The sequence below is a fragment of the Callospermophilus lateralis genome, chromosome 3, assembly GCF_048772815.1.
Source record: "Callospermophilus lateralis isolate mCalLat2 chromosome 3, mCalLat2.hap1, whole genome shotgun sequence".
Classification (NCBI taxonomy): Eukaryota; Metazoa; Chordata; class Mammalia; order Rodentia; family Sciuridae; genus Callospermophilus; species Callospermophilus lateralis.
This window is the reverse complement of record NC_135307.1, coordinates 2044751-2069040: the sequence shown is the minus strand read 5'-3', so window position 1 is coordinate 2069040 and position 24290 is coordinate 2044751. Positions and strand designations below refer to the sequence as shown.

Genomic DNA, 24290 nt, shown 5'->3' with positions numbered 1-24290 from the left:
GGGAGAGGAAGAGAGAGGGAGGAGGAGAGGGTGGGAGGAGAAAGAGGGAGAGAGAGGGCGGGAGGGAGAAGGAGGGGAGAGGGTGGGAGGAAAGAGAGGGAAAGAGAGGGAGGGAGGGAAAGAGAGAGGGAGAGAGAGGGAGGGAGGGAAAGAGAGAGGGAGAGAGAGGGAGGGAGGGAGAGGGGAGAAAGCTGGAGAGACAAGGAGAGAGAGGGAGGGAGAGGGAGGGAGGGAGAGGAAAGGGGAGAGACAGAGAGGGAGGAGGAGAGGGTGGGAGGAGAGAGAGGGTGAGAGAGGGAGGGAGGGGAAGGAGAGAGAGGGAGGGAGGGAGAGGGAGGGGGAGGAGGGAGAGGGAGGAAGGGAGAGGGAGGGAAGAGGGTGGGAGGAAAGAGAGGGAAAGAGAGGGAGGGAGGGAAAGAGAGAGGGAGAGAGAGGGAGGGAGGGAGAGGGGAGAGAGCTGGAGAGACAAGGAGAGAGAGGGAGGGAGAGGGAGGGAGGGAGAGGAAAGGGGAGAGACAGAGAGGGAGGAGGAGAGGGTGGGAGGAGAGAGAGGGTGAGAGAGGGAGGGAGGGGGAGGAGAGAGAGGGAGGGAGGGAGAGGGAGGGGGAGGAGAGAGAGGGAGGAAGGGAGAGGGAGGGAAGAGGGTGGGAGGAAAGAGAGGGAGAGAGAGGGAGGGAGGGAAAGAGAGAGGGAGAGAGAGGGAGGGGAGAGGGTGGGAAAGAGGGGTAGAGAAAGGGGAGAGAGAGGGAGAGAGAGAAAGAGGGAGAGAGAGGGGAGTCCAGGGCAGGGACACTCCCTGCTCTATTCAGAATGAACATAACTGGAAAAACAAACAAACCAGGAAGGCGAGGCCGAGCAGTCCTGCCTCAGTTTCTCTTGGAAGCTCCTCTTGAGCAGCGAGACCTTGCCTTTAGGAGAATCTGTCGCTGTGCGGAGTGCTGAGAAGGTGGCTCTGAGGGCGTCTGGGTCCCAACCTGGCACCAGAAAGCTGCCCCCAAGCTGACTGGCACCTGGTCCCACTATGGTGCCTGGCTCTCCAGGATGCGGCTCTTGTGTCCAGGCCCAGCCAGGCCTCCTTCTGCTCCGCGGGCTGCCAGGACGCAGCACGCTTTCCGCCTTCTGACACCGAGCAGAGGGGAGGTGGAGAGGCATCTGCGCCATGCCCACAGCGTCCCGAGTTCTCAGAGGAGAAGAGGGTCTAGAGCACTTCAGTCTGCCCTCCAAGTGGGCTCCTTGGAAGAAACCCACAATACAGTCCCTGGGAGCAGCCAGGAGGTGCGAGTCCCAGCACAAGCTGTTTGCTCATGAGGCAGAAGCATAAAGACCCCAAGGGAGCCGACCCCAAGGGAGCCGACCCCAAGGGAGCCGACCCCAAGGGAGCCGACCCAGCGGGCCTGGCAATCCCACTGGGTCGGAACAGGCTGGCTGCAAGGGCAGAGTGTGTTTGCAAACAGAATGTTCAGTCTGGAAGACAAGGACATCTTTGTTTGGAGTTGTGACCCGCCAAGTGACCAGGGATGAAGTGTTTGTCCTGCGACACTCACCAACAGAACCCCCTGGTGTCCTCTGCTCTCAACTGACCAGCAGGTGTACCCAAGGACAGGACCCCAGGGCCTGGAAAGGAGCACACCAGGATCCGCAGGAACCACGCTGGAGCTCAGGTCGGGTCAGGACTTGATTTGGTTCCCAAAAGCAGGAGGAAAAAACCCCCATAATTCAGGGCTCTTCAGACAGAGTTCCGAGAGGAGTTTTTACACAGTACTGGGGAAAAACTGACTCTATATCAGCTGTTGATTTGGAGACAGCAAGCAAAGTTCCCACCAAAACCAAAGTACCAACTTGTCCAAAATGACCTTAACCACAAGCCAAAACAAGACATTTTTGTGTAAAAGAAGAGAAAAAACATTTTGAGAACTTTTAGGATGATACTGATGCCTCACTCCAGCTGCCAAATAACTGAAATGTGGCCCAGACTCAAGAAAGCCTTGACCCATCGTCGCTGGCCCAGAGTACAGTGGCAGTTCTTGCAGCAGTCATGGACCTGAGGCCAGTATGTACATCCAGAGAGCGGGAGAAAATCGGGCAGCTTTGCTGAATCTGCCTCTTCCTGCACAGGCCCCCGGCCTCCCAACTGACATCATGTGCAGGCCCGACCACACCCTGTGACTCTCACTAGCCCCTCAGGTTGTCCAGGTAACCTCCGGGGGCCCATTGTCCTCCCTCCTGTCTCCTCAGGAGGGAAGCACCCCAGCAAAGGGTCCAGACCTGGCTTCACTGAGGACACTTTCCTTCTCCGCTCCCTAGATATCCAGGGGCTGGGGCATGTGGCCGGTAGAGGGACCAGTCCCTCTCAGGGCTGCCTTCTTGCTGCTTGGGATCTGGGCACTCTGGGCTCCAGTCCTGTGTTTTCAAGGCCACCCCTCATGGCGCTACAGCTCCTCGGAGGTGGTGGTTCCTAAGAAGGAGGTCCAAAGTGGCAAGAGTCTTCATTTTCCAGGACATATTTCCTACAGCCTGCGTTTCGGGGGCCAGAGACATGTCATCCATCTTTGGAGAAAACGTCTTCTGTGGCCCAGACACATGGTGTTGGCCACTCAGGATGACCAAGGAGCCCTGCAGATGGATTACCCCTACTTCCCTGAAGACTGTTACTTCCTTGGCTACCTGGAGGACATCCCTCTGTCCACGGTCACTGTTGAGACGTGCTCTGGGGGCATGGAAGGTGTCATGATGTTGGATGACCTCACGTATGAAATCTCACCTCTCAGGGCTTCAAACAGGTTTGAACACATCGTTTCACAGTTGGTGGCCGATAAAAACGCCATGGGACCAATGTACGGTCTGGACCACAAGGACGTCCCAAGCCCCCTGAACCCTGGAGTGAACTACAGTGCAGAGCCTCGGATTTCTAGCATGATGTATAGTGCCCATGAAGCTGCCCTGAAGGGGATCGTGCAGTGTTCCCGCTCCATGTATGGCAGATACGACAATGTCAGCAAGTGTTCTGAGTTCCTAATACACATGTTTAACATAGTCGACACCCTTATGAGGGGAGTTGAGTTCAGGTTCTATATTTCTATGGTGGTTGTATATTCCGACCGTGATCCTGTTTCATTTCCTAGTGGTGAATGGTATTCGTCAGGGATGCCTATACACAAACATTACGAGGATATATTCTACTGGCCATTTAGACCTGCCTCCTGCACACTAGTACTTAAAGAAAACCCACATGAATCTGCATTTGAACCAGTTCCATATAGTATGTGCAATAGAGGATCCATCACCTTTGTCGCTGCACTATACAGGCCTGCGATATTGTTAGCTATCATTGCTGCCAACCATCAGGGGAGAATGATTGGAATGCTGTATGATGGAAGCCACTGTGTTTGCCAGAGAAGGAACACATGTATTATGTTCAGGTGGCCTGGGATAACAGATGCATTCAGTAATTGTTCCTTCACCCATGTACAGCATATAGTTAGTAATCCTGCACTTAATACGTGCTATTACCGCTCTGAGCGGGTTCTTCATAATAGCAGCATAACAATGAACCGCTGTGGGAATTACGTAGTGGAAGGCCAGGAGCAGTGTGACTGTGGGCCCCTGAAGGAGTGTTACACCAGTGGCTGTTGCAACACCGAGTGTACATTTACAGTGGGAAGCTCTTGTGATCGAGGAGCCTGCTGTGCCAACTGCACCCACAGCCCCATGATGACACTTTGCAGAACTGTCCAAAACGTGTGTGATCTCCCAGAGCACTGCTCTGGAAGTGACAGCAACTGCCCTGAAGATACTTACCTGCAAGATGGAACTCCATGCAGTCAAGACGGCTACTGTTACAATGGCAACTGTACCGACCGCACCATGCACTGCAAGGAGATCTTTGGTGAATCTGCTATGAACGCTGAGGATGCTTGTTACTCTATAAACTTGGCAACGCACCGATTTGGACACTGTGGGAGATCAGAGAATCAGATGGTGTACACTCCCTGTACTGGAGCTGACAAGATGTGCGGAAGGCTGCAGTGTAATAACGTCACCCGCCTCCCTGTATTACAGGAGCACGTTTCGTTCCACCAGTCTTACATCGACGGGGCCTACTGCTTTGGACTGGATGAACACCGTTCAACAGGGACCACTGATGCTGGAAAAGTGAGGACAGGAACCCCGTGTGGCATGGGGAAGATGTGCATTGGCAGTTCATGTAACACATCAATAAATGCACTGGATTATGACTGTCTCCCTGAAAAGTGCAATTATAAAGGGGTCTGCAACAATCACAGGCACTGTCACTGTCACGTAGGCTGGGAGCCTCCTAATTGTGACAAATTAGGTCATGGTGGGAGTGTGGAGAGTGGGCAGCTTCCAAAGAGAGTGCGGACGGTAGACCGGAACCCAGAACTGATCATCTACTTGAGACTGCTGTATGGCCGTTTCTATGTCTTCATCGCGGCACTGCTCATTGCATATGCATTGAATGCAAAGACTATCAAGACTGTCAAAGAGGAAGAAGCAGCAGCAGGAGGAGAAGAAGCAGCAGCAGGAGAAGCAGCAGGAGGAGAAGAAGCTTAATAACAGACAGCCAGCCAGCCTCCTGACCCCTGTGGAATACAGAGCACCCAAAGTGACATCCATGAAGAAGAGGCAGAGAGAGAGACGCACAGTCCTCCTCCTCCTGGCACAAGTTGACCTTGAGAGATCACCGATCAGCACTCTGAAATAAACATTTCCACACCACACGTGAGTGTCTTCCACATCTTTGGGTGCTGGTTAGGTCTCCAAGCTGAGCCTGAGCCTCTGGCTGCAGGAGACCCGAGGCTGCAGGCCCTGGGGCCAGTGGGAGTTGTCATGTCCACGGTATTCCAACACTTCCTCTCTTTCTCAGGGTGCTGAGCACTGACTCTCTAGGTGGCCTCTCCTCTAGACCCAAAGGGAGCTCAGGGAATTGAGGCCTGCCTCCAGCCGAAGCGGCCTGCTCCACAGCGGCAGTGGGGGACGGCTGGGGGCTGGGGGAGCCAGGGAGGTAGCCTCCAATGCCCACCAGGCCCAAGCTGAGTGCAGATTGCCCTTGGTGGAAGATGGAGCTCTGGGTGGACACTGCCTTCCACAGAAATCAACCAGAAAGGCCAGTGGAGGGGAGCAGCCAGCCTCTGGCCCTCGTGGGGCACTGTCCAAACCTCACTCCTCCTCTCCATGCTGGGTCCACATCCCCTTGAACTCAGGGTGGAGGTAACCGAGAGCCTCGGAGCAGCAGGGCCAGGCTCCTGGGAGAGCAGGCTGCTGTGGAGGGCATCTGAAGCGCTCTGTGTCAGCACCCTTTAAATAAAGAGAGAAAGGGAAAACGCACAGCGCAGAATCTCCCCTGCACTGTAGGTGCCGATCCCGCCCCACCCACAGACCTCAGAAATGAGGCCTCGCACCTCCCAGGGAAGACGAGTTCCAGGCCCCGGTGAAGGGCACCTTCAAACCACCCTGCTCCCTCGGGTGTTGGAGAAGGACTTCCTCCTTCCTCCAGCACATCTGGACGCGCTGCCCTGAGCTTCCTCCAAGTACACCCCTCCCTGCCCAGCTCTGTGCCTCTCCCTGTACTTATGATGGTGTCATCAGTGAAGATAAAGGGGAAGGTTGAGCGGAGCTCAGCTGTCAAATGCCCATGGCCGCCTGTCCTCGGGCTGTGGTGTTTGGGCCTGGGAGCTCCAGCCGCTCCGTGCTTCCTCATCTCCCCTCCGTTATCCTCAAAGCCGTCCTTAGCAGGGCCAGGACGTGCTCCCTGTGGGGCTGAGTCCCCTCTCTCCAGGTCACTGCCCAGCTGCACCCAGGAGCCTGCCCCGGGCACATAGCAGGTCCCACCTGTGGTCATGGCCTCCGCCACTGTGTCCCTCCTCCCTCACCTTGCACACACAGAGCTGTGAGGAGACAGGGAGGAACAGGGAAGGCAGCTATGGGGTTTGGTTGAAGAGTTGGCAGGTGGTTTGGGCTTAACAACTGAATCCTGGGTGAGCGTCACGGCAGTGCCTGCTTTATCCAAAGTGGGTCTAGCAGCTACGTACTGAAGTCAGGGCAACCAGCTGAGATGAACAGCCGCTCCAGGTCCCAGGTGCAGTGTCAAAGACACACTTCCACCATCCCAGGGCATTGCCCATCGGAGCCCTCCCTGTGCATGGGGTCGCGCCCCAGCGCCTGTGGCTCTGTGCTGTGTTCTTGCACCTCAGGAGATTCTGGAGCCCTGGAGAGGACAGCTGAGGCCGCCCAGCAGTGGACCCACCATCTGCTGCACTTGGCCTGACCTCCTGTGGCTGCAGCTGTTCCAAGCTCCACTCCTGAAGTCCCAGCAGGTACTATTTCAGCGAGGTCGGCATCCCGGGAGATTCCACTTCTCTCCTACAGTTTGACAGACTGAGACCTGTGGGCAGTGGCTCTGCTGCCCTGGCCTGTTCCCCTCACTCTCTCCTTGGGGGGCGATCACGGCATCCTGTACCCTGGCATGATGGGGCTTCATCACTGAAGAACAGGAGGCCCTCAACGGGGTGCTCCTTGTGAGGTGTTGCTCCTGCAGGGGGGTTCTTGCACACCAGCCCCCGACGTCAGGATGGATCCCAGACCCTTGCTGCCTGCTGGGCCGGGGCTCGATCCAGGCTGGCTCCAGGGCCTGTGATCTCTCTCCTTGTCTCATTTCTTTAACCACGGGGTGCAGTCTTCTAGGGACCTGTGTCTGTGGTCTCATCCCTTGGGAGGCCATGAAGTCCACTCCATCTAATTTGGACCCCAAGGTGAGGAACTCATGTTAGGACCTTCCTTTCCCCAAACACACATGTGTAAGTCGGTGTGCAGGGTCTCCCTTGGGCAATCCTGTGGATGGATACTTTTCCTCAAATGCTGCGGCAAGAGCAGAGTTCATCCAGCCTGATGGAGGCACAGCAGTCATCGGCTGTGCCTGAGCAGCAAGCCCAGCATTTGGAAACATAGCCATGGAAGGGCGACACACGGGGGCTGGGAGGGGTCCTCTGAGGAGGTTGTGCAGTGGGCAGTGTGAACTCCCCACCTGGCCTTCTTCTGCTCTGGGCACAATTAGCTATCCCCCAGATCCCCTTTGGCACTTTTTGGGGGAAAGTAGCTGACATTAAGATGCATCAGGACAGCCAGGACTTGGGTGCGTTCCTGCAACCTGAGATGCTTGTCCAGTGTCTCTGTTGCTTGCTAGACTGCTGCCTGGCCTCTGCCCTGTGGGGCAGGAGGGTGTGCTGAGTCAAAAGGGCCATGGCCTCCACCCCTGCATCCCACGCCTGCCTCCTGAGCTCTGCAGCACACTTTCTGAGAGGTGCAGACAATTTGCCTGCCCAGACAGCTTCATCAGCAAAGCCAGTCTGGAACTCCGTGGCTTTCCTTCTCCCTGACCTCCCTGACACTGTTGCTTCATTCCAGTATTTTCTCCACTTCACACCAGGCTTTGCTTTTCTCAGAAATAGAAAAAGAAACAACTTTGCATAAAAATGATAAAGGCCACAGAACAGGCTATGTAGTGCAGACGTTCCAACTTTCCAGACTTGGACCCTTTTTTAATAGTAAATGTCATCACACATTCAGTGTTTCAGGTACCTGCAGCTCCAGCAAGCCCACAAAGAGAGCTCAGGCCCAGCGAATCCTACAGAAGAATCTCTCTCCATCTGTCAGTGCCACCTACTTTGACCAGCCAGATCTTCAGAGATGACGTGGGGAGGGTGGAAGTAGCCTCCAGTCTTCCATCCAGTTCCCACATGACACCAGGAACTTACCCAGGGATTTTGTCAGATGACCTCCTTCAGCAACACACACACAGTCTGTTTCTGCCCAGGTGATTTGGATTAATAAATCCAGCAGAGCCCTCCTCCTGCTGTTATGGGCCAGGCTATATGGACAGTGACCAAACTCCATTTTACCCTGAGGCTCCACGTCATGTAAGAGATTCTTCTCCCATGGGAACACCTCCCTCTGTACCCAGCTACAGTTGCTTAGCACAGCATGTTTGGTGACATAAAATGACAATTCTTATACAATGTAAAATTGTTCTCTCTTTGGTTCCCATTTTTCTTGGACAATAGACCCTGTTGGAGTTTAATTGTCCAGACGCTGGTAACCATTCTTTAACTTGTGCTAAACTAGGGACGTTTTGGCCCACTCCCCCTTCTGCTTATGATTTTAGATCTCATGATGTTTGCTTATGGTTTTGAATCATAGCAGCAGCTACTTATGATTCATGTGGTTTTGGACTATAAAGGTGTCCTCTAACCCCGGAAGGAGGGCGAAGGGTGTAGACTGGCAGCCCTCCCTTGGCCTGCCAGCTGGTGCATGCAGACCCCCAGCTGGCCAACAAAGGTTCTGTCTCCTGCTTTAAGATCGACTTGGTGATTTATTGCAATCTCACCATAGCACTGGGCAGTCTTCTCACTCCTGGTCCTTCTGCAGGGTCTCTGGTTCTTCTAGGAGCAGCTGTAAGGACTCTGAGAGTCCGATTGGCAAGGGGCGGAGGCCAAATCTGTCCTTCTGGGGTTCAGGGGCCCCACTGCCGCCAGGAGAGCAGATCCCAAGAGCCGAGGCAGGGTGCTCTCAGTACGGGGCCCAGGACTGGTTGCTGAGAGGGCAGGGAGAGTGAGCCTGGAGAAGGTGTTCACTGAGTGACGCAGAAGACAGAAATGGATGAGTCCGCCGCTCTGGACTGTGTGGGATCCCGGGGAGGGGCCGTTTCAGACAGCGTCCACCTTGCCGCCATCTTGGTGGTGGATGTTTTCCGTTTGCTGCTGAAGGCAGGGATGGTTCAAGGCAGAGCTGATCCTGCCTGAGAGCTTCCGTCCTGGCTGGAGTCCAGGGAAGGTGGGTGATGTTGCAGACCCCACTCTGGGCAGGAGGCAGGACTCCTCGCACCCCTGCACTGGGATTCCCCAACCTTGTGCTTCCTGCAGCCCAGCTGGGCCCAAGTGTTGGGGACCTTGTGCCCCTCCTCCTCTGGGGGATGACAGTCCTTGCCTGCAGGTGTGTGGGCGAGAGTGTGAAGGGCACAGGCCATGACAGGGTCCACTCACAGCACCAGAGGCATGCCCCTCTCCAGCTCAGTCCAGTTCCCACCCTGGGGTGGACACAGTCCTTTGGGGCTGGTTTTAGGTGGCAGGGGCCTTTCAGGGGCCTTGGAGCTATTGCACCTGAGGGGTCTTGAAAATCTTTGGGGGTAGAAGGACCCTAGAGGACTGTGGAGCTGCATAGGGCCAGAGGCGAGGGCACGGGGTGCTCTTTGCTCATTTCTTTTTGAGTTACTTGTGGTGAACCAGAGGTCCTGTGTGTGGTAGGTAAGTCGTTGTCCACCACCCGGCTATACACCCAGCCCTTCTTATTTTCTATTGGCACAGGCTCTCGCTGAGTTGCCCAGGCTGACCTTGAACTTGGGCTCCTCTTGCCTCAGCCTCCCAGCAGCTGGGATGGTGCCTCTGTGCCCAGAAAGGGCATAGTCTCTGGAGACTGTCAGCCCTGGGGTCTGAAAGGCCCATCTGAGGAGATTGGAGACACAAACACCCTCATCTGGACCCTTGGGTCCCCATAACCTCAAGATCACAGCAGGTCAGGGGTCAGGCTGAAGGCACAAATGAGAAGCCGTCGGACATGGACGAGGTTTCCTCTGTCTTCAGAGATGTGAGTGCACTTTGGAGAACAGTTGCACGTCCTCAAAGGCCTAAACCTGCTCTTACAGATCGGGGTGCAGACCCCCTGTGCGGCACCTGAGGTCACCAGGGCACAGTCTGCTCAGTGCACTCACAGTGAGGGGACCCAACATACCTCCCTGCCCTACTGGGCAGCAGCCCATGGGCCCCTCTGCTGCCCTGGGCTCCTGAAGGCCGGGTGCCTACAGTCCGTCCACCCAGCGGTAAGAGGCCACCAGCACCTCAGTGTGGGTTCCCAATGAAAGTCCGCCTGGTATTTGGAGAGTGTGAGGCTGGGGTCTGCCTGACAGCAGTACAACTCCAGGCTTAACACAGCTCACAAAGCAGACTTCAGATGCCTTGTTCTGTTAGACCAGGACGCAAGAAAAGACCACCGACTCCAATTAAAATCAAATTAAAGCAAGCTTATTATTTCGACCGGCCGGGCTGCTTCTCCCTCCCAAAACGGCGGGAACAAGACAGCCCCGAGGCTTCTTTGTGGCCCAGTTTTATAGCCCAAAAATTACACAAGGGGGGTTACAGATAACAACACTCTGAGGAGCATAACACAAGTTTACATTTTTGCTGGTCCCGGCATCAGAATTATGGAGGTCTTAGAGACTCAGAGAGGGTCATTATCCGGCCAGGGAAGGCCAGAATTTATGAGGCATCACTAAGGTTTAGGAAAGGGTTGTTATATGGTCAGGGAAAACCGGACATGGGTGAGTTCAGGGCACGGGCAGACATTCCATCAGCTTTACAACATCAACTAATGGCCAGGCCCTACAGACATCCTGATATTTTTACAGAAAACAGACATGAATCCTTCATAACTTGTGACCAGCTGGCTTCTGATCTAATGAGATAACTAGGCTAGGTATATCATTCCCCCCTTTTCTGATGTGTCCCTTTCAAATCTTTGATAGGGAGCAACCAGTAATGTCAGCAACATATGTTAATACTGTCAGTGGTACATAACAGAATTGAGTTGTAGCCCTATAAACCTGAGCACATAGTTAATAATGCATGGGACAATAAGTAATAGGAGAAGAATACAAATTATAGGACCTGCAAGAGAAGTTAACCATGGAAACCAGCTTTTTAGGTCTGGCCAAAAGTTGTCCATTTGAATCTTGTTTATTTCCTTTTTCATTTCATCTATCTGTTGTTGAATAACATTAGAATAGTCAGTAATATTAAAACAGCACATGCCTGGGAATTGTTGGCAGCCCAAATGATGTTTCAGTAGCAGAAAGTCAGTAGCTGCTCTATTTTGTAGTACTGAGGTTCGGAGTTCTTTCATCTCTTGATTAATCTCTGCTAAAACTTGTGCTGTAAGATTAGCTGCTTTGCTAAAACTACAGGCTAATTTAGAGATTTCTCTTTGAATTCCTACCAATAGTCCTGGGACTGGTAGAATGAAAGCTGCTGCAATTGCAACATCTAGTGGGTCCAGGAGGATTACATTGTCATTGCAATTGGGGGGCACACTTCGGATAACTCGGTGGGGAGATGCCAGGGATGGCAGTAAAGGAAAGCTCCTCCCAACAGAGCAGATTCCAGAGAAATTGGTAGGCAACACTTGGAATGTTGTTTTATTACAGAGAAAAACCCATCCTGTAGGAAGTCGTTTGCCATTGGGTAGGGAGATATATTGTTCAATAGAACAATTTGGTGGGATCGAGGACAATTAGTGAAGCCGGCAAGGCTGACTCTGTATGAGACACAGGCCAGTTTTGCTGTGTAACTCTATCCCCAGTCACCTTAACATAGTCATCATATTTTATAGACAGGCCCATAAGATTATTAGCTAACAATTGATGGACCGAACTTCCTTCTTGTATGCAGAAGGAACTTTTGTTCATAGTATCAACAGCCAGTTGCAGCCAGAAGTTCTGGTTATTTACAGACTCTAGGGGGCTCACAGAAACATCCACATTTAAAGTGGCACTTGAATAGACAGTATCCACCAGGGATCCCTTTTTAAGCTTAACACAGGAATATTGCCCTGAATCTTGTGAGTGAGCTAAGTATTTATAGATTCCAAAGTTTACATCACCTCTTTGGGACTGATCTGTGAGGTTTTTCCATGGTCCCTTCCTGAATACCTGACTAAAAACTTCTTGGTTATCTTTATACCATCTGATAGGGCCAATTATTGCATCCTGACAGGAGTAAGTGCAATTTAATATTAGTGGGGACCCTGCAATGGCAGGTCCTACCTGGGCTACAGAAGGGGTTCCAGGTTCATTGAAACTGGCATAGCTAAACCCCAAAATACATATATATGACAACAAGTGGAAACATCAGCATGATGTCTACAATAACAAGGAAAAATGAGAGGTTGATGACAAGACATTAACCCTTAGAAATTTTAATTTTAAAGGGTCCACGTTTAGCCACTTTCCACCTTTGGTTGCTTGATTCTCCTCCAGTGGGTTCTGCAGGTGCCTTCTTAAGCTGTGAATGGTGAATCCATGCAGGAATGCCAGCAACTTTGACGGCAGTGGGAGTGCGGGGAATCACGACGTAAGGGCCTTTCCACCTGGGTTCAAGACTGTTGGTTTTTAACCGTCTTACCAGCACAGCGTCTCCAGGCTGGAATGAATGATCAGGTGTCTGTGTCCGATGGGTTGAGCAGCCTGGACCTGAGGAAAGATCTTATCCATGATTAGTTGTAACCCTTTAAGTGCCTCTGAGACTGGAATGTCTCCCAGCAGATCTAGATGTATTCTGGGAACCACAGGCGGTGGTCGCCCATAAATTATTTCATAAGGGGTAAATTTTTCCCGATAAGGAGTACAACGGGCCCTCAGGAGGGCAAAAGGCAGGAGATCAACCCAGTTACCACCAGTCTCAAGAATTAATTTAGTCAGTGTTTCCTTCAATGTTCTATTCATCCTTTCTACTTTCCCTGAGCTTTGAGGATGATACATAGAGCGTAATTTCCAGTTTATATTAAGGGCCTTTGAAATCAATCGAGATAATTTGGCCGTGAAGGCCGGGCCATTGTCAGACCCCAAAATTAGAGGGAGGCCAAATCTAGGAACAATCTCAGTTATTAGCTTTTTAACTACTATTTGTGCTGTTTCCGTCCGGGTTGGAAAAGCCTCTACCCAGCCTGAGACAGTATCAACAAAGACTAACAAGTATTTATGTCCATATAGTCCAGGTTTAATTTCAGTGAAGTCTAGTTCCCAAAATTCACCAGGTACAGTATCTTGACTCCTGTTTCCTTTTGGAAGTTGGTTCCTTTTAGCGTTTACCTGTGCACATGTCATGCACCGATTTGAGATATCTTCAAGATATCTCTCGATGCCCTGGTAGCCAGACATAGGGTGAGATCAATTCTGACATCTTCTTGGGGGATAAATGCATGGCTTGATGAAGATTAGTTAACCATTTTCTCCCTAGTAGCTTAGGTATGCAGATTTTTTTATCTGGGAGGGTCCACCAGCCATGACAGTTTTGCTGGGCCCCCATTGAGGAGTATGAGTTTATTTCTTCTGGAAATTTTGGATAATTGGAGAGTTCTAGGATAGCTTGGTATTTTGGCTCTCCAAGGGCTATTTCCCTAGCTGTTTGATCTGCCAGGTTGTGACCCTGGGTCTGAGGACTGTCGTCTTTGCGGTGTCCAGGTCAGCAGTGGATAACAGCCAATTTGTCTGGTAACCAAGTTGCCTCCAGTAGTTCAAGAATTTCTTGTTTATTTTTGATGGTCATGCCATCTGAGGTTAGAAGTCTCCTTTGTTTATATATTTGTCCATGCACATGTGATGTAGCAAAGGCATAACAGCTGTCTGTGTAAATATTCACCCGTTTTCCTTTTGCCCATCTCAATGCCTGTGTCACAGCAATGATTTCTGCTTTCTGGGATGATGAGCCCCTGGGCAGAGCCTGGGCCCAAATAACTTCTTTTTGACCTGTGACTACAGCTGTCCCTGCATACCTTATTCCATCCCGGACATAGCTGCTGCCATCAGTGTAAAGGTCTGCATCTCTGACGGTGAGAGGAATGTCAGTCAGGTCTAGTCGAGTACCTTGGATGGCATCCAGCATCTCTGAACAGTCATGAATTGGCTCCTCTGGATTGCTGTCCGGCAGCAGAGTTGCTGGATTGATGGCCAGGGATTTACTGAAGGGTAATCTGTCTTTATCTAGGAGTAGAGCTTGATATTGAGTGAGGCAGGCATTTGACATTCAGTGATTTGTGGCATCCCTCAATAGAGCTTCCACTGCATGAGGGGCAGTCACAGTTAGAGTCTGCCCTGGGGTAAGCTTGTCTGTTTCCTTCACCAGAAGTGAAGTAGCTGCTATGGCTCGTAAACAAGGGGGCCATCCTGACGCTACTGGATCCAGCCTTTTTGAAATGTAGGCAATAGGCCTTTTCCATGGCCCTAGATTTTGGGTAAGAACCCCTTTTGCAATGTCCTTTTTCTCATGAACATACAGATGCAAGGGCTTAGAGATATCAGGGAGGGTTAGGGCTGGAGCCTGTTCCAGGGCCTTTTTTAGATTTTTAAAGGCTAATTCATTTTCTTCAGTCCAAACTAAGGGTGAGTTGCCCCCTGCAGTTGCAGTATGTAAAGGCTTGGCAATCTCAGCAAATCCAGGTATCCAAAGACGGCAGTACCCAACTGCCCCCAGGAACTCCCTAACTTGCCTTTTAGAAGTTGGGATTGGGATCTTCATTATGGCCTCTATGTGGGCTTGGGATAGCAGCCTTTTCCCTTCCCTCAGTTCATATCCTAGATAAGTAACTCGAGGAGAACAGATTTGTGCTTTCTTTTTGGAGTCTCGGTACCCCAATTGAGCCAAGGTTCTCAGTAAACCCTGGGTGGCCCTTAAACAGTCCCTTTTATCCCTTGCTGCCAGTAAAAGATTATCCACATATTGGAGCAAAGTTATCTCGGGGTACTCACTGCAGAAGAGGCTCAAATCTTTGTTGAGTGCTTCATCAAGGATGGTGGGGGGTTCTTAAGTCCTTGAGGTAGTCAAGTCCAGGTTAGTTGTCCTGATATCCCCTGTTCCAGGTCAGTCCATTCAAATGCAAAGATGGGCTGACTCAGTTTTGACAAAGGAATGGAGAAAAATGCATCTTTCAGATCTAATACAGTGTAGACTGTATGTTCCCGTGGCAACATACTGAGCAAGGTATAAGGGTTTGGGACAGTTGGGTGTACGGTTTCCACCCGTTTGTTTACTTCTCTTAAGTCCTGTACCAGTCTGTAATCATGAGTCCCAGGCTTTTGGACCGGCAGCAAAGGGGTATTCCAGGTTGACTGGCATCTAATTAGTATTCCCTCTTCTAGGAGACGTCTGATATGAAGTTTGACGCCTTCTCTGGCTTCAGAGCTAATGGGGTATTGTCTAACCCGAATGGGCACAGCCCCAGAGGTTAGTTGGACTACAACTGGTGGCACATGTTTAGCTAACCCTGGAGGGTTATCTTCAGCCCAAACTGCAGGAATTTCTTGGATTAATAGTTTTTTCCATTTTCCCTCTGAAGCTTGGATAGGATTTTGAGAAAGCAGGTATTCCTCACTTAATGGGTATGTTATAGTTAAGGCTCTTGTAGGACTCCCCAATTGTAGTGTAGGCATCTCCCCTGAAAATGATATAGTTGCCTGAAGTTTGCTTAGAAGGTCCCGCCCCAACAATGGGAAAGGGCATTCAGGGATAACAATGAAAGAGTGAGTCACTGTTTCTTGTCCTACATCAACAGTCCGATCTGTGGTCCATCTATAATTTTTAATTTCTCCTGTTGCCCCTTGTACTTCCATAGTTTCATTAGTGAGGGGTCCTAGGGGCTTCTGTAACACCGAATATGAAGCCCCTGTATCCACCAAGAAATTTACAGGTTGGCTCCCAATTGTGAAGGTTACCATTGGCTCTCGGGAGCCTAGTTTGAAAGAGCCACAGTCCCCCTATTCTTCTAAAGTTAAAACCAGTTTTGGCTGAGGGGCTCCGGTCTGCAGCGGGGGAAAGTCTTTTCGATTTCATTGGGGGCACTGATTTTTCCAATGTCCATATTCCCAGCAATATGCACACTGATCTATTTGGAGGGGAGTCCGTCTTTTTCCCCTGCCATGTGCCGCCTGCATCTGTCTGGAATTGAAAACTTCGGGAGACCTCAGTGCAGCTACTGTGGCCCGATTTACTTTTCTTATCAGTAGATCATCCTGGCTCTCTCTGTTTTCAAACACCTTTTGGGCTATCTCCAATAATTCTGACCTATTCTTCCCTGCAAAGCCATCTATCTTTTGAATCTTTTTACGGATGTCTGGGGCTGACTGAGCTACAAAAGCCAGGTTAATCGCCTTCAGGTTTGTCGGGTCCTCAGGATCTATAGGAGTATATAGACGGTATGCCTCTAGGAGTCTTTCGAGAAATGCTGAAGGCGATTCGTCTGGGTTTTGTTTCACCTCTGCTACTTTAGAAAGATTGGTGGGCTTGCGAGCTGCCCTCCTAAGACCCTCTAATAGAGCCTGGTGGTAATCGCTGAGTGCTCTCCTACCTTCAGCCGTTCCATAATCCCAGTCTGGTCTTCTTTTAGGTAAAGCCAAGTTGATTACTTCCGTTTTCTCATCATGCGTAAGAGAGTTTATTCCAGGCAGTGCTTTAGCTGCTTCTGCCAGGATTCGCTCCCTTCCCTCCGTAGTGAAAAGGGTAGGCAGAATCTGTTGGCAGTCATCCCAGGTGGGGAGATGATTAAAAAAGACAGAATCAACCAGGGAAATCAGGGAACTAGGATCCACACTAAACGGGGGATTCTGGTTTTTCCAATTGTAGAAATTCGTTGTGGAAAACGGTACATAAATATAACGACCTTCTGGAACCTGGCGGAGAGGAAGGACAGGGGCGGGAGTCACCTCTTCCTCTGGGATAGAAATAGAAACAGTGCCTGCGGGTCTGCCTGGGGAGGGGATAGAATCAGGCCTTCCATAGGGGCAACCCTGTCGGGTATGGGGAGGGGATAGAACAGGGGCTGGCTTATTTGGGGAAGTGATAGCAGAAGGAGTGGTGGAATGAGGTAGTTGCAGTGGCTCAGGGGAGGGGGAGGGAGGCGGTGGTGCAGTTTTTGCAGCTGTCTCCATTGTCCCTGCACTAGGCACCAGCGGCAGGGAGATAAAGAGGAGCCCCAGTGTAGGGGGGGGGGGGGGGAGGAGGAAATCCTCCTGAGCGTCCTGTAAAACAGGGTTCTTAATTGAGGACTCCTGGGAAGTTTTTTTGGTCACAATCAGGGCCTGCCCTCCCTGTCCATTCCGGACCATACAAACCTTCATCCAAGGGGGTGGATTAGTTGTTGCTTCTGCCCAGGGTAGGATATATTCTATTTGATCTGGGTGGCCAGGGTTGCCAAGAGTGGCATTAGTTACAGCCCATGCCACCTGGGGATCAAAGGTGCCCTCAGGGGGCCAGCTGACTCCAAAAGTGGGCCATTCTGCCTCACAGAAAGTTCAGAGGCGATTCTTGGTGATGGGATAATCATAGCTCTGCTTAACAAATGAGGGGTAAAGTTTATCAAAATTTCTTAAAACACAGTCTAAAGGGGTGTCAAGCTTACTTGCTTTATTACCCATTTTCACGTCCAAGATCCTTAAGTTTTTACCACAGAAATCACACAACAAAACGCACAAAAACAAATAAACAAAAAACATATAGAACACAGAACAAAACACAAGAAAACAGAAACCCAGCGCCAAAACAGAAAAACAGAGGAGCAATGCAACGTCTTGCTAAAGCTCCAGGGTAGGAGTGCGTGCGTGCATGTCCGTCGGCACCTCTCTACCCATCCAGAGGAATTCCCTACAGAACAGAACAGAAGACAGAACGATTTCTCATTACTGTCTGGACAAGAGTATATGTGAGCCTCGCCAGGCCACCTCTCTGTCATCAGAAGAGATCTCCCTTAACCGGACACCAGATGTTATAAAGGCGCCACTTACCTATGGAGGCCTCCTCCACCAGGTGCTTGCTGATAGTTTTAGTGCGGCAGTTCACTGCGGTGCTCCTGGACCGAAGGCTCACTCTGAGGCCTTGGAACGTCTCAAGTTGCGCACCCCCTAGAGTGGCTCTCCAGCCCGGAGCCCTGGAGTGAAGGCCGGCTTCAGAATTTCCAGCAGTCTGGTCTTGTGATCCGATCGGGCAGGGTCATCTCGCTGGGGCCTCCAAAATGTTAGACCAGGATGCAAGAAAAGACCACCGACTCCAATTAAAATCAAATTAAAGCAAGCTTATTATTTCGACCGGCCGGGCTGCATCTCCCTCCCAAAATGGCGGGAACAAGACAGCCCCGAGGCTTCTTTGTGGCCCAGTTTTATAGCCCAAAAAGTTACACAAAGGGGGTTACAGATAACAACACTCTGAGGAGCATAACACAAGTTTACATTTTTGCTGGCCCCGGCATCAGAATTTATGGAGGTCTTAGAGACTCAGAGAGGGTCGTTATCCGGCCAGGGAAGGCCAGAATTTATGAGGCATCACTAAGGTTTAGGAAAGGGTTGTTATCTGGTCAGGGAAAACCGGACATGGGTGAGTTCAGAGCACGGCAGGCATTCCATCAGCTTTACAACATCAACTAATGGCCAGGCCCTACAGACATCCTGATATTTTTACAGAAAACAGACATGAATCCTTCATAACTTGTGATCAGCTGGCTTCTGATCTAATGAGATAACTAGACTAGGTATATCAGTTCCTCACTCACTAAACACTGGAAAGCTTTTTAGGCTTTTACTCCATCTTTTTGAAACCTCATTATTGAGATGTTATTGTCACAAAGAATGCACGCGTCCTATGGGCTGGAACACGGCAGCACTGCTCAACCGCAGGGATGTCTGCAAGACCGCTCGGCAGGTGGCTTGTCAAGGCTCCAGCATGGCAGAATGTACCCACACCACCCGAGTGGCCCGTGACCCTCTGGGACCACTGCTGCAAGTGCAGCAGTCATGACGGAAGCAGGGCTTCGTGGCCTGTGGCCGACAGCGTCAGCACAAGAAGCAGCCACTCTGCCACACTCGCTCCTGACCCTGGGGAAGACGAGATCTGCTCTTTCAACCACAATTCAGTTTACATGCAGTGTCCGTTCCCTGTGTGTATGACCGTCTGGCTGTCTCCATGTGGGTTGTGATTTAATATCCAGAAAAGCCTCCATCAACAGGGTGTGGGGGTGGACATCCAGTCTCTGGGGTCACATGCCTTCCTTGGCTGATGGCAGTCCACCTCAGATAAGACGTGGAGTTCTGGAAAATGTCCCTCACCATCTCTACCTGCCAAAGAGGATAATGGAGGAGCCCTGTCCTGATATCGCTGTAAGAGAGGGACCTCATCTGTGTCTTCTTCCTGGGAAGATGTTCTAACTGGACACACCAAGAGGCCAGGGGAAGCTTAGGAGAGCAGGTGCGGTAAAGAGAAGGGGCCTTCCCATGGACGCAGGAAGCTGGACACTGCCCCCCTCCCCAGGGACACGCATGGGGACTCCTTTGGGAAAGTGGCCCAGAGCAGGAGTGTGGGGTGGAGCCGCCCCTGGAGCTGGGGTGTCCTGGGAGCCAGCGCTGTGCTCCTCTGGGTAGCAGAGCTGTCCTTCTGGGCTTCGTAGGTGCCTGCCATCAGGGGTGGACGTGGAGTCCCTCTGAAGGCTCACATGCTGGAGGCTTGATCTGCAGCAGCGTTGGCTCTGAGGAGGTGACCGGAACCCGAGGGCTCGGAGTCACTGGGTCAGTCCTCCAGGAGCTGGGTGGACACAGGGAGGTGGTGGAAACCACAGCACTGGGCATAGGTGGACAAAGCAGGTGGGGGGTGAGATGAGGGGAATTTCCTGCCTCTGGCCTCTTTCTCTCTCTGCCTCCCGGCTCCTGTGAACCCAGCAGCCCCAGCCTTCCACCAGGAGGCTCTGCTGTAAGATGGGCCGGAGCAAGGGAGCCAGCCCAACACGCACTGGGACCCTCGGCACGGCGGTTATGGGTGAGGAGTCTGCTCCCCCAGGGTGAAGTGTGGACGTTAGAGAAGCACAGGGAGGCCAGCAGGTGAAGCAGGGCTGGTTAGACAGGGTGACCTAGACTTCTCCCGTGGGGGAGAAGGGGCCCTAACTGGCGTCCTGGTATCCTGAGAAGCGAGGTGTTCTGCCCTTATTATATGTCCCAGGATTCCTTTGTTCTCCATCTTTCCCCCTTATCTTTCTCCTTCCTGTGGACATGACTAGGCCCAGGAGTGCTGGGTGGGAGGGCCAGCAGGTGGGACCAGGTGGGCTGAAGGGGGAAGGGCAGGTGGAGGAGACAAGGACACTTTAACAACCCTAGAGCTCCCTGGAGGGAGGGCAACTCCTGGGGCAGGTCCATTAGGGGTGGAGGAAGGCTCTGAAGGATTAACATTTCAGTCCCTCAGGGGACAGACTCCTACTTCCTGGACTCTCTGGGAAAGTCGGCCTCCTGGACCTACCTGACTCATTACCCACCTATACCGACTGCCTGTCTGATTCCGGCTTCACCAGGAGCCACAGAGACCTTTCCTCCTTCAAGTTGTCCTCAGGTACTTGTCACGAGATGGAAAGCGAGACCCTGGATGAGGGGCCTCAAGTCTGCAGGTGGAAGGAGCTCCACCCACAGTGGAGCAGGCCGTGGGAGGGGCCTGGGGTCTCCCTGGCTCGGCCCCGCACAGCTCCTGAGGAGACAGGTTCCTGTCCTACCCAGACCCTGATCTTTCTAGAGCCCAAGGAAATGGGGGAACCTCACTTGTCAGGACATCCAGTGGGGACCTGGTGTCATGTGAACGTGACAAGGAAGAGAGGAGTCTCCCTCCTGCAGATTGGACCCTCCACACTGCTGGGTGACTGTCGTGAGGGGGCAAAATTGCGACGTATGTAGTCGAGGGGAGAAATAAAGGATGTCCACGGCTTCTGCCCCTTTCAATGCTTTATTCACTCAGATTCCTCAACACGATTTTACTCCTTAATGCTGGGCACTGCGCAGACATTATCAGTTCACAGCGAACAATTCTAGATCAATTCCACGCACTGCAAAACACACTGAATCCTGACGGGCTGCGAAGGACGTTCCCTCTGCATGCTAAGTTCAAAGTCTTAAGCCTTAGGAGCAAGGGAGATCTCTCCATCTTCTGAGGTTTTCTTCAGCTTCTTTCTTTAGTGCTCTCTATATTTCATTGTTACAGGTCTTTCACCTCTTTCATTAGATCGGTTCCCAAGTAATTCGTTGTTGGTTTTTTTGTTGTTGTTGTGGTTGCTTTTGAGGCTGTTGAGAATGGGATAGTTTCCTTACTTTTCTTTTGGCTGATTCAACTTTGGTGTATAGGACACCATCAATTTATGGATGTTAAGTTTGTATCCTGCTACTCTTCTAAATTCAGGTATGTGTTCTAGATGTTTTCTAATGTTTTTTTTTTTTTTTGCGGGGGGAGGGTCTTCTATACATAGGGTTGGGTTGTCAGCCAACAGAGATAGTTTGAGCTCTTCATTTCCTATTCACATACCTTTAATGTCTTTTTTTAAAATGGCAATAACTAGAAAGAACTTCAAGGACTATGTGGAGTAGAAGTGGTGAAAGGGGGCTTCCTAGTCTTTTCCCAGGTTTTAGAGGGAATGCTTTCAGTTTTTCTCCATGATGTTGGCCTGGGTTTTACTACATAGCTTTTACAATATTGACGTATGTTTCTTCTTTCCCTAGTTTTTCCTGATTCTCAACACAGGTAATACTACAAACTTTCCTCTTAGAACTGCTTCCTAGTGACCCAGAAATTTTGATATGTTACATCAGTATTCTCAGGTACTGAAGTGGCACCCCCTTTCTCCAAGAAAAGCCCTCTTCACCATGGCTGATTTGGGGACTGTCAACAAAAGAGTCTCTGCGAAAGAGTCCAATGCAGATAAACTTCCTATTTTCATGTCACCCTGTTTACTTGGCCACTGGCTGGGAAGATACCAGCACTCCAGGTGCTGGGCACCCCCTTACTAGTTTTTCACAATTGTATCCAGTATAGTACTTTGTAGAAATGTGCAAACAAGGCCTCTGGCCTTGAGCTGGGCTTCACAGAGATGTTCACATTTTTAAGAGAAGTTACAACTGGGCTCCATGGTAACAGCTGGCAGGGGGAGGAAAGAAAGCGGAGATGAAGCTCTCCCCTTCTCAGGTGTGGTCCTTGAAGGGTTAACTTGCCCAGAACAGTGAGAGAAAAATCTGCTTTTATGTGAACTTCTGCAGACTGTGAACTTCTGAGCCCCTTCCCTTACATGCTGGGTATAAAGTTCTGAAACTCCCTGAACTCGGGGTTCAGGGGATTGATTGATCACAGCAAAAGCCATGCCCTCTGAACCTGGCTGCAGCCAAATAAAACTGTCTCCTGCTGTCTTTGGTGCCTGGCCTGGTTTGTCCCTACAACAGTACCTCTAAGTGTTTTCAATTTCAGCCCTCATGTCTTCTGCTCTCCATTCATCATTTAATAGCACATCCTTTAGTCTCTGTGGTAAAGACGTTTCCATTTTTTATCTTATCATTGATTTTTAATTTTCTTCTATAATGATCTGAAGAACACAAGATATTTTCTCTATTTTTTTTTTGTTTGGTAAGAGTTGCTTTGTGGCATGAGATATGGTCTGTTTTAGAAAAGGATCCATGTGCTGCTGAGGAGAAAGTGTATTCAGTCATTCATGAGTGAAATATTGTATATGTTTGTTAAATCTTAATTATATATCTTTATTTCTAAAGAGTCTTTAGTTTTTGTTTAGAAGATGCATCTAGTGGTGAGAAGCTGTTAAAGCTACCCAGTATTCATCTTTTTTGATGAATTCGTCTTTTTTTTTTTTTCTATTTCAAAGATGCAGTCTGTGGTTGGCCATTTAGTTGAGAACTAAAGATAGTAACATTTTGTCACCCATGACAAATTCTTTGCTAAAGACTCTCCTGATTTCCAGACTTGGTGGCCATCTTGCATAATTCTTTCTTCTAGGAAGAACAACAAAATTCATTCATTTTGTAGTAATAATATGTGGATTCCTTCACGCATCACGCCTGTCCCCAGGGAGCGTCCTTCAAGGTTCCTGGGAGGGACTTGTGGCTGCAGCTTCCTGCTGGTGAGGAAGCACGGCTCCTGCTTCAGCACTCTACTGTGCAGAAACACTTTGCCCACTTTCTAACGCTGTCCAGTGGACCCCATCAGGTCACCACCGCATACATTCTGCAGGTTGGAGCGTCCGTCTCCCTTGCACTCCTGCACAAACCCTCTGCTTCCTTTCCCTCTGTCCCTGGACATGAATGATTCCTGGCCACGTTGGTGGAAATGAGGGCACCTCCTCATCCTCCTGATTACAGACAAGGACGTTGTTTACATCCTACTCAGTGCAAGTGCCCAGTTAGGTCTGTGCACCGCGAGAGCCTTGTCCTGCAGCTCTGAGCTCTGTGTAAGGAGGGCAGGGACATGGGGACAGGTGGAAGTCCGATAGGCACATAAAGCCCAGGTTTCTGGGGAAACAGGCACATCTGAAACCAAGCCCTTGGGGAGGAAATTGGACAATTTAGAGTAGTGTTGCCATGGCGACAGTTTCCACAAACCAGAAAAAGCAGAGAATTAAGGTTGTTGTGGGAAATTCCCAAGGGCAGAGTGTGTGCTCTTTCAGAACTCCAAAAACTCCAAACTTCCTCCACTTCCCTCCAACGAGTCATTGCCCTCAGAGTTTGGGGCCAGGTATCAAGGCTGAGGGACCCCTGAGGGCACACTCCTCTCCACCCTCCTCTCATTCCCCCTTCAGCAATCACAGCCTGCATGGGGGCTTGGCCAGCCCCAGTCCACGTGCCCTGGGCCAGCTTGCCTGGTCCTGGAGGGTGCTGTGCTAGGTGGTCTAACAAGACACAGAAGCCTTTCCCATGGGCTTTGAGAGCACAGGGCTTGTGTCATGTTCAAGGCCTTTAAAGACAAAGCAATAAGAGCAAGACCATTTCTGGTTTCCTCTATCAAACTCCCTAGTTTTCCCATGACTTTATAGAAACTAAAGTTATATTGACAGTAGTTTCACAGAAGTCAAATTAAAGGACCATTGAGAAAACAGGGAAACTCTCACCGAGACGGATGGTCTGCTTCCTTTCTGCACCAGAGCCCCCCCCCCCCCCCCATGGAACAAGTGAGTTCTGTAAGACGCTCTCCCAAAGCCCATGCGGCTGAAAACAGATCCTTGTCCAGTAAGTGAGACTGTTTTCTTCCTGACAGATTGAGGCAGGGATCACTTTCTTCTGTGCGGAAGGAGGGAAATCCGTGGCAGGGAGGACCAGGACTCTGGCACAGAGGTCAGTGGGGGAGGACATTCATGGAGCAGTCTGCGGCTTCCAGGGTTTGGCCTCATGCTGCAGCCACAAGGACACGGCTGAGCAAGACCTGCACGCTGTCCCCCAGAGCTCACAGCCCACGGGGGTGACCTGCAAGTCACCCTGAAGCCCAGGTGGTGGCAGTGACTGCAGGAAAGTTTGAGCAGAGCAAGGTCCCTTCCACAACCAGGCCACATTTTCCCTGGTCACTTGCACTTTCGAAAACTGTCCTTCCAGGGGACACCAGGAGGGTCTGGGCAGTGGTGACTAAGAAATCCCCTCTGCCTTACCCAGGGGCCTGCAGTGGCCAAGGCTC

The 24290-nt window shown here is 50.9% G+C and overlaps 1 protein-coding gene across 1 annotated transcript; it reads left to right on the top strand.

Moving 5' to 3' along the window:
• Positions 1-2322: 2322 nt before the first annotated feature.
• On the top strand, positions 2323-4572 carry LOC143641506 (disintegrin and metalloproteinase domain-containing protein 21-like). Its single transcript, XM_077109006.1, has one exon. The coding sequence runs from the start codon at positions 2323-2325 to the stop codon at positions 4570-4572; it is 2250 nt and encodes a 749-aa protein (XP_076965121.1).
• The last annotated feature ends 19718 nt before the right edge of the window (positions 4573-24290 follow it).